The sequence below is a fragment of the Panthera onca genome, chromosome A1 (assembly GCF_046562875.1).
Source record: "Panthera onca isolate mPanOnc1 chromosome A1, mPanOnc1 haplotype 2, whole genome shotgun sequence".
NCBI classification, from domain to species: Eukaryota; Metazoa; Chordata; class Mammalia; order Carnivora; family Felidae; genus Panthera; species Panthera onca.
In genome coordinates, this window is record NC_138339.1 from 127930366 (window position 1) to 127945932 (window position 15567).

Genomic DNA, 15567 nt, shown 5'->3' on the forward strand with positions numbered 1-15567 from the left:
TAAAGTTTAAAAACCACTGATTTGAAAAATTATTGATACATGATTATTCGTGAAATCTAGCATGCAAAAACTGAGATACTTCTGCATACTATCCCAATGAATGCTAAGCAAATTATGATTTTAAAAGTTTCTTCAAGAAAGCCTACTCAACAGTCACAAAAGCACACTGAATAAACTACCCCTTTCATGCAAATTTAATAGTAAGAGGAAGAGATGTAGTCCGGCATGGTTTCCCCTCAAATTTCAGGTAAGAAAAAGACTTACGATCTTTGTATTCTTAAGCAATTCATTCATTAATCCATTCAGTAAATACATATGGAGCTAATATTTACCAAGGACAGTTTATACTTTCCACCTATCATACATGAATCCAACTTAATGACCAATTCAAATTATTTCATGTAAGTATAAAAAAAAGAGAAAAGTAACCAAGTATTCAAAAATATCACATTTTAGTGGGGCCTGAATAGCTCAGTCAATTGAGCGTCCAACTCCTGATTTCAGCTCAGGTCATGATCCCAGGGTCGTGGAATTGAGCCTTGCCTTGGGCTCTGTACTGAGCATGGAGCCTTAAGATTCTCATTCTCTCTCCCTCTCTCTCTGTGTCCCGCTCCGGCACTCACTCTCACTTGCATCTCTAAAATTAAAAAAAAGAGGGGGTGTCTGAGTGGCTCAGTCGGTTAAGCGTCTGACTTTGGCTCAGGTCATGATCTCATGGTTTGTGGGTTCAAGCCCCGCATTGGGCTCTGTGCCGATAGCTTTGGATTCTGTGTCTCCCTCTCTCTCTGCCCCTCCCCCACTCACACTGTCTCTCTCTTGCTCTCTCTCTCTCAATGTTAAAAAAAAAAAAATTTAAACAAAAAATAAAACTAAATTTTAAAAATCATTAAAAAAATCACATTTTAGATAGCAATACATTTCTTAAACCTTGAAAAGTTCCTTTTTTGTGTGTATGTGTTTTTTTTTTTTAGACTATATTTATCTATTTTGAGAAAGAGAGTGCACAAGCAGGGGGAGGAACAGAGAAAGAGGGAGAGAGAATCACAAGCAGTCTCGGCCCTGTTGGCACAGAGTTTGATGCAGGGCTTGAACTCACGAATAGCGATATCACGACCCGAGCCATAATCAAGAGTCAAATGCTTAACTAAATGAGCCACCCAGGTGTCCCAGGTGTATATGCTTTTAAATACAACAGGTTTGAAGGGAAAATTTTTTTGATTCATCACGTCACCCCACACATCAGAATATATTCTGATCACTTAAAGAGCTGACCAACTGAAACTACAAGTGCAACAAATGGATGCCATTGAATGAATACAACTTGTGGGTCAGTCACTAAAAATAAGGGCTTTAAGGAAACAATGGAAAGAGAAAAGCAAATGCAAGGAATTTAAGCGGGGGGAGGCTCAATTTCAGGATCTAGAAGACATTTATGAAATGTGATGCTGAAATAGTCAAAGAAATTGACTATATACTAACAAAAGGTAAGGGTCAGGTCATATATTAATTATAATCCAAAAGAAAATAAACTAGGTGGAAGGTTTAAAAAATATCAGCAAATACTTACTACAATTATATGCATCCACCTACACCAAGAAATACAAGAAAATGTTCTGATCCTTGATTGAGAATCTAATTCAAGATGCTAGGTCCTGGGATTCAGAGATAACAAACCAGATAAACTGAGTAACAGTAATTAAATGAGACCTCCTAGGTTTGAAGCTAGGATCCACAATTTATTATCTGTGTGACTTTGAACTAGTTCCTTGCCCACTCATTACAGTTTCCTCGTCAGTACATAACAGTTCTTACTCCATAGGGCTGTTGTGAGGATTAAATGAGATGATGCAGATAATGCAACCTAGCACTGGGCATGGAGTAAGTAAACAATAAATGTTAATTCTTATGGTTACAATTGTCTTTCAGGAACTTCCAGTCCATCAGCAGAGAAAAACAAGAAGTTCAACACCTTAAGTTTTCATAGACATATACAAAGACTTTATGGAAGTCCAAAGTTACTGCCCCCCACTGAAAACATGAAAGGGCCACAACAATCATTGCTACAGACCACATACCAATTTTATTCATAGCATGGTTTAATCATGACTAAAGACTTCTTATATCAAGTACACAGGCATGAACATGGTTTACATCATAGTGAAACTAAAAAACATCTACATTTCCATCATGCCTACAATACAGATAGGAGCACAAGTCTTAGCATTTAAATTGATGACCAAACAATACCAGCCCCGCCCCAGCAAAATTCTATTATTTTAACTGCTAATGTTGTAAAAAAAAAAAAAAAAAAAAAAAAAAAAAAAAAAAAAAAAAAATCCATGGAAAAATTCACCAGAAAAGGAGTTGGAATTAAGCTCTAATCTTATACTAAGTGAATACGGATTTAGTGACTTAAATTGCAAAATACCCAATTCTAAAACTTTCATTCAATAAAACTGGTTAATTTCTAATATGCTAGACACCATGTGGAGAGCTAGAGAAAGGATGATGTGCAAAAGCAGATAAATATCCTTGTTATCACAGGATTCACAGTCTAGCAGGCAGACAGATGTTATTTTATAAAATAACAATACAACAGGAAAATCTGGGTGGGACAGAGAAGGGCAAATACCCTTCTCACCTTTAATCTACATGGGAAAAAGTGATTATTACATAAATATTGCAACACATAAAATTAATAAAACTGCATAAAATTAATAAAACTTGCTTGCCTTAGCAAGCTGACCCAAATAGTCAATTAAACTGCTAATTAAAAGTGGGAGTCAGGGGCGCCTAAGTGCATCAGTGAGTTAAGCGTTGGACTCTTGGTTTTGGCTCAGGTCATGATCTCACAGTTTGTGAGTTAGAGCCCCACATCCGGTTTCAAGCTGACAGTGCAGAGCCTGCTTGGGATTCTCTCCCCCATCTCTCTCCTCTTCCCCAGCTTGCACGCGTGCACACGCACTCTCTAAATAAATAAACAAACAAACAAACAAACTAAAAAAAAAGTGGGGGTGCCTGGGTGGCTCAGTCGGTTGAGCGTCCATGATCTCACAGTTCCTGAGTTCGAGCCCCACATAGGGCTTGCTGCTGTCAGCATGGAGCCTGCTTTAAATCCTGTCTACCTCCGTACCCCCCGCACCTCCCCAGCTAGTGCTGTCTCTCTCAAAAATAAACATTAAAAACAAAAAAAGTAGGAGTCATGAGGAGCACCTGTCTGCCTTAGTCCATGGAGCATGTAACCCTTGATCTCAGGGTTGCGAGTTCAAGCCTCACACTGGATACAGACATTACTTAAAAAAAATATATATATATATATATATTTTTTTTTAATTTTTTTAATGTTTATTTTTGAGAGACACAGAGACAGAGACAAAGACAAAGACAGAGACAGAGACAGAGCATGGATGGAGGAGGGGCAGACAGACAGAGGGAGACACAGAATCTGAAGCAGGCTCCAGGCTCTGAGCTGTCAACATAGAGCCTGAAACAGGGCTCGAACCCACGAAATGCAAGCTCATGACCTGGACCAAAGTTGGACACTTAACCGACTGAGCCACCCAGGTACCCCCAAAAATATTATCTTAAAAAAAAAAAAAAGGTGGGAGGCATGATTTGCCTTTAGCCTTATTACATACTAATGAGATGAAGATATGCCAGTTCAAATAGTCTTACAGTTTCACTGTCAATTTTTGCAAAGGAAATATGTGTACACAAATCTATACAGGCTCAAAAAACCTGTCTAGACAACCTTTAGATTCATGTAACAATCCACTACAGAAAAAAAATGTCTTGTGTGTGAGGAATTATGTAATATAATGACACCATAGGGGTGCCTGCATGGCTCAGTCAGTTAAGCATCTGACTCTTGATTTTGGCTCTTGATGGCACAGTTATGGGATCAAGCCCCAGGCAGGGCTCCATGCTGAGTGTGGGGCCTGCTTAAGATTCTCTCTCTCCCCCTGCCCCTCTCCCCCAAGTTTAATCTCTCTAAAATAAAAAATAATAATAATAATGGGGCACCTGGATGGCTCAGTTAAGCATCTGACTTCGGCTTAGGTCATGATCTCACAGCTCATGGGTTTGAGCCCCACACCAGGCTCTGTGCTGACAGATCAGCTTCAAGTTCTGTGTCTCAGTCTCTCTCTGCTCCTCCCCTACTAGCACTCTCTCACACTCTCTCTTTCAAAAATGAACATTTAAAAAAAAATTTAATAAAAAAATAATGACACTATAAAATATGATACGAAGTTACAGAAAAATGAAAAACTATTCAGTCTTTTGACTATCTAAAAAATATCTGAATATTCAACTGAACTGTAATATGTAATTTAAGAAAGCTACCTTAGGAGGTACAGGCTTTCATCTATGGAATAAGCTATGGTGATCAAAGGTACAGCATAGAAAATACAGTCAGTGGTGTTGTAATAGGGTTGTATGGTGAGAGATGGTAGCTATACTGGTGGTGAGAGCAGCCTGAGACATAGAAAAGTCCAATCAGAATGTTGCACACCTCAAACTAATGTAACATTATGTGTCAACCACGGTTTTAAAAAGTTACATTAAATCTAAAGCATAAAAATATTCAAAAGAGGGGCGCCTGGGTGGCTCAGTCGGTTGGGCGGCCGACTTCGGCTCAGGTCATGATCTCGCGGTCTGTGAGTTCGAGCCCCGCGACAGGCTCTGTGCTGACAGCTCTGAGCCTGGAGCCTGTTTCAGATTCTGTGTCTCCCTCTCTCTGACCCTCTCCCGTTCATGCTCTGTCTCTCTCTGTCTCAAAAAATAAATAAACGTTAAAAATATATATATATATTCAAAAGAATATTTAAGCACCAATAACTGCCTTGAAAGAGTTAACCAATAAAATTAGATTCCAGCACTGAACTTTTTTCTTTCACCTTCTAGAGAAAAGCCTTCTCCAATTCTCTATCACATCCCTACTGACTTTATTATTAGTGGGATGAACAAAGAAACCCAATACAGGTCATTAGCCACTTTACTAGATTAATTCTACAAAAAAATTTTAGAAATGGAGATTATAAAGGCTTTCAAAATTGTATCTTTAAAAAGTGTATGTATTTGCAGTCCTATGATTTCCTTTCCTAAGTGAATCCCTAATTGGTCCTGGGCAACCTGTGTACAGGGACTGTTTTCTTATTCTCTTTTATAGTCCCAAGGACAGAACTTAAGAGATGTGTAACAAATGTCCGTGGATAGGAATAAATCATCATAGTGACAACATCTTTTATACTACACATTGCAGTGGCTAAATTCCTTTAATGTTTCAAAATTATCACAATTACATATAAACTTACACGCATATTTGCAGGATTTGCCATTTAAAACTCATGTAAAATTGCAATTTATGGATTGTAAGAAAAAGCCACAGCCACAGGACATTTTGCTTAAGTTTTTTTTTTTTTACCTTAAAGTGAAAGTCTTAAAATGATTTCATCCCCACCGTAAATGTTACTAAGTAGCCTAGAATAAAACGTAGTTTACTTAATCTGTTACCACAAATATGAGAAAGAACAATTCATTCAATTTAACACCATTACAGTACTTATACTTATTCCTGCTTCTGCCTAAAAACCTGCCTACTCATAGACATTTTTAAAAGTCTTTTAGAGCCTTCTTTGTAAAGAAAACAGTAGTCTTCTCTAAACATAATGTAAATTAGCTAATATAATCACTGGCTATTTTCCAGAACTTCACAACAATCTTAGTTAACAATGAGCAATTTATTTTAGTTTTATTCTATTAGTTTTCTTTCCACAAGTCAAAGATTTATAAGTAAATCAGTAATTTGGCAAAATCAGATGTTGGCAAAAAAATCTTTCTTTCTCTACTATAATTATAGTAAGCTTAGCAAATCACAATGTAGGACAATGTAAAGAATCTCAGAAGAAGCATAAAACTATACAACTCTCACACCAAATGACAAATTGTAGTGCCACATTGTACGCTGTGGAAGGGAGGTTCAGAGGTGTATCTAACCACTTTTTTCAAGTGAGGTAAAGACCTCTGTAAATCAAACTAGAGATTTAATATTTCATTCCTCCAAAACTGGAAACTGAACACGTGGCCTATGTACAATTTGGGTAAAATTTTGGAAGAGATGAGCAGGCCTTAAAAGAGGACTCCCAAGGGGTGCCTGGGTGGCTCAGTCGGTTAAGCGTCCGACTTTGGCTCAGGTCATGATCTCACGGTTGATGAGTTCGAACCCCATGTCAGGCTCTGTGCTGACAGCTCAGAGCCCGGAGCCTGCTTCGGATTCTGTGTCTCCTTCTCTCTCTGCCCCTCCCCTGATCATGCTCTCTCTTTCTGTCTCAAAAATAAATAAAAACATTAATAGAGAGAGAGACAGGAATCCCCAAAACACCATCATTCATTCATCTCCTCCAATTCCGCCTAAGACCCCCACCCCACTGTAGGCACTGCGGAATTGAAAAGAATCAGCCCCCGATCTCTGCTCTCTGGAAGACAGGGTGAAGTGGCATGGAGGAAGAAAGCACATAAACAGGCACTATGAGTCTTGTATGCGAGTTCTGAGGTATGCATCGAATCTGTATTTTTCACCTATGTATACGCAGGGTGTTACATACAGCAAGTGGTCATTAATTGTTCAGCGAACGAATGAATAAACATGAAACATCAACAAGAGCCCCGGGTTGCGGCTGCATATTCACCGCCGTCTCCTTGGCCTAGCCGCCCACCATCACCCGCTCATTCCCCCGGCCGGGAGGTTACCCTCTCCTCCGGTTGCCACAGGCAGCTGCAGTAACCAAAGGTCAGCTTGAACTCGGACCCAGGCTGCGCCAGCCGCCCGCCCCAGGGCTGTACTTACCGTTGGTGTAGAGAGACCCCGAGGCCGAGGCGGCCCCGTTCTGGGCCTGGAGGCCGGCTGGGGCGCCGCCGGAAATCGGTATCCCTGGCTGGGACATGACGACGGTGCGTATCGGGGTTGGAAGGGGTTGGAAGGGGCTGGTCGGGGTCTGCGACAGCGCCAAACCAAAGAGGTGAAAGACCACTTCTGGAAGCGGAGGGAAGGCGCTAACGACTCGACTGTAGCGAGGAGGAGAAAGGGCGGTGCATCAAGTGTTTAGGTACAGCACGGCATTCTTCCCAGCCCGCCAGCGGCCACGGCTTGGCCTGGGAGCTGAGGCTTGGGAGTCAGACCGGAGAAGCCGAGAACACCCGGCTGAAAGGCGGCAGCCTAACGAGAAGAGGCCCCGGCCGGAAGTGGCTGTCAGCCGGGAGCCGCGCAGGCGCAATAGGGACACGTGGCACTTCCGGCTCCGGGCTCGCAGTTGCTGCTGATGTCGGTGCGCAGTCTTCTCCCCTCGGGGCTGCCCAGAAGCCACCTGACAGCTCCGGGTGTCCCAGTCCGAAGTACCGTGCTAGACTTCGCCAGCCACGTCACTGAGTCTCACCGTCGGCCGGAAGTGGCGTGTGTCACCTCTACGGAAATCCCCGCCGTGGTAAACGTCATCTCGCCCGCAGTGCCGGGATCTGAGAGCAGTCAGGGCTTCAGTAGCTGCTTTCCAGGGGTAGGACTGACACTGCCTCTCCTCTTGCTTTTGTGAAAATTACCAGAGACGACAGACGTCAAAGTCCTCTGTTGAGACAATACCTCTGGTACCGAACCGACTAATATTCATTGCAGTATTTCATTTCACATTTCATCATCATATTACAGGTGTAAATTTAAAGGAGTGTTTTTTTCTTAAGGGAGTAGCTAATTATGTACGTGTGTTAAAAATGTAATCAAATCGGTAGCAGGGGTAGCTGAGTGGGCTCAGGTCATGATCTCGCTGTCCTGAAATGGAGCCTGTAGGGGCCTCTGCACTGACAGTGTGTGGAGCCTGTTTGGGTTTCTCTCTTTCCCTTTCTCTCTGCCCCTCCCCCTGCTCTCGCTCGCTCGCGTTTTCTCTCTCTCTCTCTCAAAATAAAAAAAAAATAAAAAGATTTGTGTCCTTTAAAAAAAAAGTATAATCAGGGCGACTGGGTGGCTTGGCTCAAGTCATCATCATCTGCTGGTTTATGAGTTGCAGCGCTGCATCAGGCTCTGTGCTGACAGCTCAGAGCCTGGAGCCTGCTTCAGTTTCTGCCTCCCTCTCTCTCTGCCCCTCCCCCGCTCAAGCTCTGTCTCTTTCTCTCTCTCTCAAAAATAAACATTTAAAAAAGTGTAATCAAATCAAGGAGGAAGCCTTTGTTTTTTGACTAGAGGACACCAACTAATTTTAATTTTGAAACTGATTCATAGCAGAGTCATGCGAAAGTTCATTAACAGCACATTTAAATGGCAGTTTTATTTCCTCTTCTAGGAGTTTACAGTAAGGTAAAACATTCAAACTCCCTTTTGTGGCAAGTAGACTTTTTTTTTTTTTTTTTTTTTTTAACTTTTGAGGCCAAAGGGAGGTAGAAACCGGAGTGACTGGATAATACAGTTAATTGATGATCTTGGTAATCATTTTAGCTGCCTTCATTCTAGTTAGATTTTTCCTGCTCTGAGCTGATGATAAAGCTCTTCTTTAAATTATAGATTTGTACTGTTGATTAAAATGTCATGCCAAGGGTTTTGCAATCCGTGAAGGGAGAAGTACATCTTATTTAATTCATTTAATATTAAATGCCTGCTCTGAAATACACTTACATTGTATAATGTTAAATTACATACAAAATAAGCAAGAGTTAAACCACTGTGTCAGGCCTGGAAAGTAAACCGTAAGAATTCAAATAATAAAGCGTTAAATTTATCCTAACCCTGTTTTTATCATTTGCCTCAGTACCTGGCTAAAAATGTTACTTCCTATGTGTGAAATTAAACAAGATACAAACAAGTACAAAGATTTCTTTCAGATGAAGATGAAACTTTTGGTCAAACTGTATTGCTTTGTCTTCAAAGGGACAAATGCTTAGCCCTGGTCTCAAACTTGCAGTAGTTTGAGCCTGGTGGCTCAGTTGCTTAAGTGTCCGACTTCAGCTCAGGTCATGATCTCAGGGTTCGTGAGTTTGAGCTGCACATCAGGCCCTGTGCTGACAGCCTGGAGCCTGCCTCAGATTCTGTGCCTCCCTCTCTGCCCCTACACCATTCTGCCCCCCTGACATTCTGCTCCCCTCTCTCTCTCAAAAATAAGTAAACATTTAAAAAAACACTTGCAGTAGTTTAATTTTTTTCTTTTTTTTTTAATGCAACTTCTTAAATGGTTTATTGACCTTGGCACAGGAGTTTGATTTGGTTAAATCAAGCTTTCTTTGGACTTTGTTCTGTTTAAGCAATATCTTTGTGTTCAGAGGGGGGGCGGAAACGGTAGAGAGGATTAACCATTTTAAGATATAAATCATGGCTGGTTAAATCAGGTTAAACGCACATAATATGTTAGTGCGTTTTCTAAAATTTGTTCCACCTGTGTTGTTATTCTACAAAAAACTGGTTAAGTCTTTCAAATGTTTTTTACATGTTCAATGTAGTCAATTTTAAAATACTGAGAAGAAAAGCAACATTTGTCATCCGCCTACCCTCAGGGACAATAGGAAGTTAAGTTTAAGGAATTGAGGTAAGAGAGCATAACTTAAAAAGTTAAGTAAATCATCCACACATTGTCAGATCATTCTCTGTTTTTTTTCTCTCTGACTTCTTAAAGCGTAGGTACATAAACATGAAGCAAAAATTATTAGTGCTATTACCAGTTGTTAAGGTTATTGTTTTTATTTTGTTTTGGTCAACTACCTGTACCTACCCTACAGTACTGTATGTTTTTCTAAACTGATGTCAGTAACATATTCTACCTCTTTATCCTTGTTTTCCAGAACAACAGGACCCTTCTGCCACGTATATACCATTCATATGTATATGAATCAGATTTTCTGCACATAATTTTCAAAGCCTTCAACCCTACTTTAGATTATAAACAAAAAAATAAGTGACACTAAAGAGTCTCAGCAAGGAGACAGAACTATACAAAGAATATTCCATTAAAGTTGATTATTTATTTAGACCCAAAAGAGGTAGACAGCATTCCTAATAAAATTTGCAAGCATGCAGAAGTGGACTCCAGCTCACAAACTAGGGCCCCTTTGCCTGCCTGCTCATCACTGTTGAATTGTCAGCTGATAAATAGGAACAATTCTGTTTACTTTTCAGAATAGGGAGAATTCTTTTAGGTCCTTTAATTATTTAAAAATTGGTCCTATTTCAAACAAACAAAAAATGGTTTCAATTACAAACAACAGGTTTGTTCTGAAACTCTCTTGTGACTCCATTTTAAGAACAGTTCCTTTACCCTCATTTGCCTATGACAGGACATCTGTTTGTCTCTAAAGTCAGTAGCTCTGAAGCTACATCACAAGAACACTCATCTCATCCTATACCAAGCCAGCAAATCCCATTGATTTCTTTAAAAACTTTTCATCTTTATGTGGTTCTTGCCATTCTCACTGCCCACAGATTAATTTTCATCATCTTGCACTGGAACTATTAGGATAGCTTTTCCAGTTTCCCTCCCTGCAATCCATCCTACATGTTGAATTGAGCTCCTCAATACTGATTCTGTCTTTATTTTCCTGTACCCCAATGCCTGTAATGCTCCCTGTGCCTGTTCCATCAAGTTTCTCTGCATGGCTTTTCTCATCTTGCACTCAGTAAAATCCAAAGTCCGACTCAGCCTTCAGGGTCTCACATGACCTGGCCCTGCTAACTCTCTGTCTTCTTCCACATCCTCTCTCACTCACTCCATTGCAAACACCCTTGCTATTTCTCTAGCTACTCGAGCACAAGCCTTCCTTTTATACTTATTTCCATTACTTTGGGTGGTCTTGCCCAAGATACACATTGTGGCTCAACTTCTCACCCTTTCAGCCTTTATTCAAATGTTACCTTATTGTTCAGCCCTTCTCTGAGCACCTCAGCATACCCTTCCCGCTCACTCTATCCCACCCTACTTTTTTTTTTTTTTCATTGCACTTCTCTCCTCAGTGTTAAATACTTGGGTCTATGTTTGTCTTTCTTCAGTGGAATAAAACTCTGTACATATCTTGCCCATTCTAACGTAATTTTGATTTCATATCTGTCTTCTTGTTTAGAGTGTCAGAGGGACCAAAGACTGTGTCCTTTTCACCTCTGTATTCTCAGCACTTCGCTTGGGGCCTCACCCTAAACAGGTGTCCATTAAATGTTTTTGAATGAATAAATTTAAAGTGTCATTTTTTCCCATCTTATGACTGTTTTGCCCCTCATTAATTCAGTACAAGTTCATATTTCACATATTGCCTAAACCACATTACTAGCACTTGTTTCTAAATTATGTGGTCTTTAATTCTTTTAAGTTATAACTTAAATTCTTAAATTCTTTTTTAAAGAATATTTTTAAGTTCATTTATTTTGAGAGAGAGAGAACAAGCAGGGGAGAGGCAGAGAGATAGAAAGAGAGAGAGAGAGAGAGAGAGAGAGAGAGAGAGAGAGAGAGAATCCGAAGCAAGCTCCACACTGTCATCACGGAGTTCAATGTGGGCTTGAACTCATGAACTGCGAGATCATGACCTGAGCCGAGACCAAGAGTATGACTGTTAACTGACTGAGCCACTTAGGTACCCCTAATTCTTTTAGGTTCTTAACTATTATACTACATTGTGCCCCATCTAATACAGTCTTAATAGTATAACTGGTCAGGCCCCATCTTCCCAGGCAACACTGGAAGTACAATATCAAATCCCAATTTTTCCTTTTCTAACTCCAAATACATCCCTCTGTCCCTACACCCTCTACAATACCCTCACACCACAGTATCAGAGATCTGAAATGCAACTTGCCCTCTAAAACCGATCTTTTCATCATACTTTCTGCTAAATGACCTCACCAGCTCCTTCATTCATTGCTTAATTAATTCATTCAACAAATATTGATTAAATGTCTTCCATATGCCAGGCACTTGCTAAGCACCAAGCAAAAACAGAACAGGACAGACAAGGTCTCTTCCTACTGTAAATTTTACAATGGAGGAAACAGAAAAGAAAAATGTATATAAATATATGTTTTTAAGAGTACAATTTGGTGAGTGCTATTCAGATATCGATACTGAGACAGAGAATAACAACTAGAAGCCTGATTTGGATAGGAGGTGACATTTAAGATGTGATCTAAAGGATGAGAAATCTAGCTATGCAAAGAGAAAATGGGAAGAAGAAGGGCTCTGGCAAAAGGGAAGAGCACCTACAAAAGCACAGAGGCAGGAATGAGCTTGCTGTGGTGAGCAAGGCAGAATGGCAAGAGACAAGATTAGAGGAGTAGAAGGGGCCAGAGCCACAAGCAACTTATAAGGCATTGTAAGGAATTTATTGGCTTTGGGAAGCAGTTGAAGAATTGTAAACAGGGGAGTAATTTGATCCAATTCATGCTTTCAAAAGAATGCATTAAAAAGAAAATCCAGGGCACCTGGCTGGCTCATTTGGTGGAATATTGACTCTTGATCTGGAGGTGGTGAATTTGAGCCCCACATTGGACCTAAAGATTACTTTAAAAAAAATCCAGGGGTGCCTGGGTGGCTCAGTTAAGCATCTGACTTTGATTTTGGCTCAGGTCATGATCTCAGGATTTATGAGACGGAGCCCCACATCGGGCTCTGAGCTGAGCATGAAGCCTGCTTGGGATTCTCTCTCTCTCCTTCTCTTTCTGCCCCTCCCCTGCACATACACACATACTCTCCCTCTCTCTCTCTGAAATAAGTAAATATTTAAAAGTTAAAAAAAAATCCAACAGCTGTGATGATAATTGATTTTAGGGAAAAGAATGTAGTTTTTGCAGTAAATCAGGCCAGGGATGCTGGCTGTCTCAGTGAGGTAGTTATAGAGGAAAGAGAAGTAATCTATGTTAAAATTTTGGACTTTTATATCTCCGCACTTTTTGCTACTAACATGCAATCAATACCGAAATCTTATAGGTTCCAACCTTTACAGATTCTCACACACAATTCCCTATTTCTCTGTTCCCACTGACCAACCCAGGCTTTTGTTACCTTTCACCCGCATGATTGTAGCAATCTCATTACTGATCTCAGTTTTCAGTCAACCCGTTCCAATACAACACACACACTACTGCCAGAGCAAACTTTCAACAACAGCTCTGACCATGTTCCTTCTGTACTCAAAACCCTCAAAAGGCTCTATAGTTTGGGAGCCAAGGTCCCCAATAGTCCAGCCCAAATCTACCCAGTCAGATCAAAATACTTGCCTGATGCTTTTCCCATTTGTCTTCCTTTTTGTATGTTATTCTCTCTCATATCATCTCTTCTGGATATTAATCCCCATTTTATATATACATGAACTTTATTGGCTAGTGATGTTAGAAGCTAGAGGTTGTGCTCTTTTATACTCTATTATACTCTATTAAAATGCATCCATTGGGGTGCCTGGGTGGCTCAGTCGGTTGAGTGTCCAGTCTTGGTTTCAGCTCAGGTCATGATCTCACTGTCATGAGATGGAGCCCTGCGGGGGCTCTGCACTGACAGTGTGGAGCCTGCTTGGGATTCTCCCTTTCCCTCCATCTGTACCCCTCCCCCACTCACACTGTCTCTCTCAAAATACACTGTAAAAATGTTTTTTAATTAAAAAAAAATAAAGTCAATTATCCTACCAGAAAAAAAAGAAAAGATCGGGGCACCTAGGTGGCTCAGTCAGTTGAGCATCCAACTTCGGCTCAGGTCATGATCTCACTGTTCATGGATTCAAGCCCCACGTCGGGCTCTGTGCTGACAGCTCAGAGCCTGGGGCCTGCTTCAGATTCTGTGTCTCCCTCTCTTTCTGCCCCTCCCCCACTCATTCTCTGTCTCTCTCAGAAATACAACATTAAATAAAAGAAAGAAAGAAAAAAAGAATTTATTCTGGAATAGCAGAGAATTTCATTTCCAGACACAACCTAGGGCTTTGCAAGTCTAGAGAACAAAGGAGGACCCTTCTTTAGAGAAGAATGGCAAAGTCGAGAGGTGGCTGTTATAAACAAAAAGCCCATTGGAATAAACTGGGAGTTCTAACTGTAGTGGCTTTTCATTGGCTGAGTTGTGACAGTCTCTCATTGGCTGGACTATTGCTGAACAAAGAAAAATTCTTCCCCCCTCCAGCTGTGGTAGTAAAATATATGCTTTTTCCTGTTGGGAATGCAAGGTAAGTCTCTTCCTGCAACTGAGGAAAAGTGGTAGGGTATGAGAGCTCTCCCTTCTGGCCTCCTGATTCCATTTTAAATGGGGTTTCCTTTTCTTAATTTTCACAAATCAAACTGAATTCAAGAGTAGATAAGTGGAAAGGAGAGTAGCCTGGAACAACAGTTTTCTCTAGCTCACATCAATGGACTTTAGGGAAAATTTTCAATCTCTTGAGGATAAAAATGTACCTAGAATCCTTCATGTTATGAATGAATCACTAACTCATATGAATTGAGTACCTATTGTATGCCAGGCCCTGAAAATAGGTTCAAGAGAGGAAAAGGCAGATATGAGGAAAAGCTCAGGAAGCTTACAGAATGTCTGTTGGGGAGACTTTTCAAAAATAATCATGCATATTTACTTGTACAATTATAAGGTAACTTGAATGTAAGGCGAATTGTACAGTTGCTGGGGAAACCTGTTAAGAGAGAGATTAACCAAGTCTGTGAGGGAGGTTCTGACCAGAGAGGGCTAAAGATTGTAAATAACGCAGCTAGGTGGGAAGGAGAAGTTTGGACAATTTGTTCTGACAGAAGAAATGACAAATATGAAGGAAAAACACATGGGCTGAGCCATTTCCTGAGGCTGTATCAGAAAGGGGGACATCCAGTTATAGATTTTGTTGGGAATTTATCGAATAACCCATTCTTTAACCGCCATCTCCTGTTCCCCTCTCCTAGAATCCTGGCTCAAGAGCAATCTTGAGAGCATCACACTTCCGTTCAAGGCACGCAAGTATTTTTATTTAAACATATTTAAGGGTGGTAACGTTAACCCATTAGTGAAGAACAGCCGAGTCAAGACAGTCTTACTTAAAGCTCAATACCTAGCATCTAGCACATTATCTGATACATAATAAGCTTTGTAAATTACTTGTGAATTCAAGAAACTCGTGTACTTTTTTTTTTTTTTAATGTTTATTTTTGAGACAAAGCGCCCCCGCGAGAGCAGGGGAGGAGCAGAGAGAGAGAGAGAGAGAGAGAGAGAGAGAGAGAGGAGACAGAGAACCCCAAACTGGCTCCGAGCAGTCAGCGCACAGCCCTATGCGGGCTCCAACTCACAAACTGTGAGATCAGGACTTGAGCCACCCAGGCGCCCCTAAACAGGTATACTTTAAAAAGGTACTTTAAAAGTCTATTTTTGAAAAACGATTGTCATGGATAATTTTCCCAAGCTAGAGACTCGCGTTTCTTTCTCTGCCTAGGCCCTCAGGCCTCTGAAGCCCTTTCGGGCGGAAGTGGGGAGACCAGGTTGCGGGAAGGCTGGCCCCAACCACCAGGCTCGCTCAGCTTGGGGACTGGCGGCGGAACCGCGCGAAGGCGGAACTTTGGACGGGTGGAACTGCGGTCCTGCGGACCGTCGGGAGTGAAAC

The 15567-nt window shown here is 40.9% G+C and overlaps 2 protein-coding genes across 3 annotated transcripts in view; one reads left to right on the forward strand and one right to left on the reverse strand.

Moving 5' to 3' along the window:
* Positions 1–7311, reverse strand: part of SEC24A (SEC24 homolog A, COPII component) — a 69049-nt gene extending 61738 nt beyond the window's left edge. For both annotated transcript variants that reach the window (XM_078450925.1, XM_078450920.1), the window contains exon 1: positions 6848–7311. In XM_078450925.1, coding sequence (XP_078307051.1) covers positions 6848–6944 — 97 coding nt within the window. In that variant the 5' untranslated portion in view covers positions 6945–7311. The remainder of the gene's footprint in view (positions 1–6847) is intronic.
* LOC144617128 (uncharacterized) lies at positions 7307–15564 on the forward strand. The gene is made up of 2 exons (XM_078450935.1): positions 7307–7550; positions 15400–15564. Exons 1-2 carry the CDS (start codon positions 7320–7322, stop codon positions 15562–15564), a joined length of 396 nt encoding a protein of 131 aa, XP_078307061.1. The 5' UTR covers positions 7307–7319.
* The last annotated feature ends 3 nt before the right edge of the window (positions 15565–15567 follow it).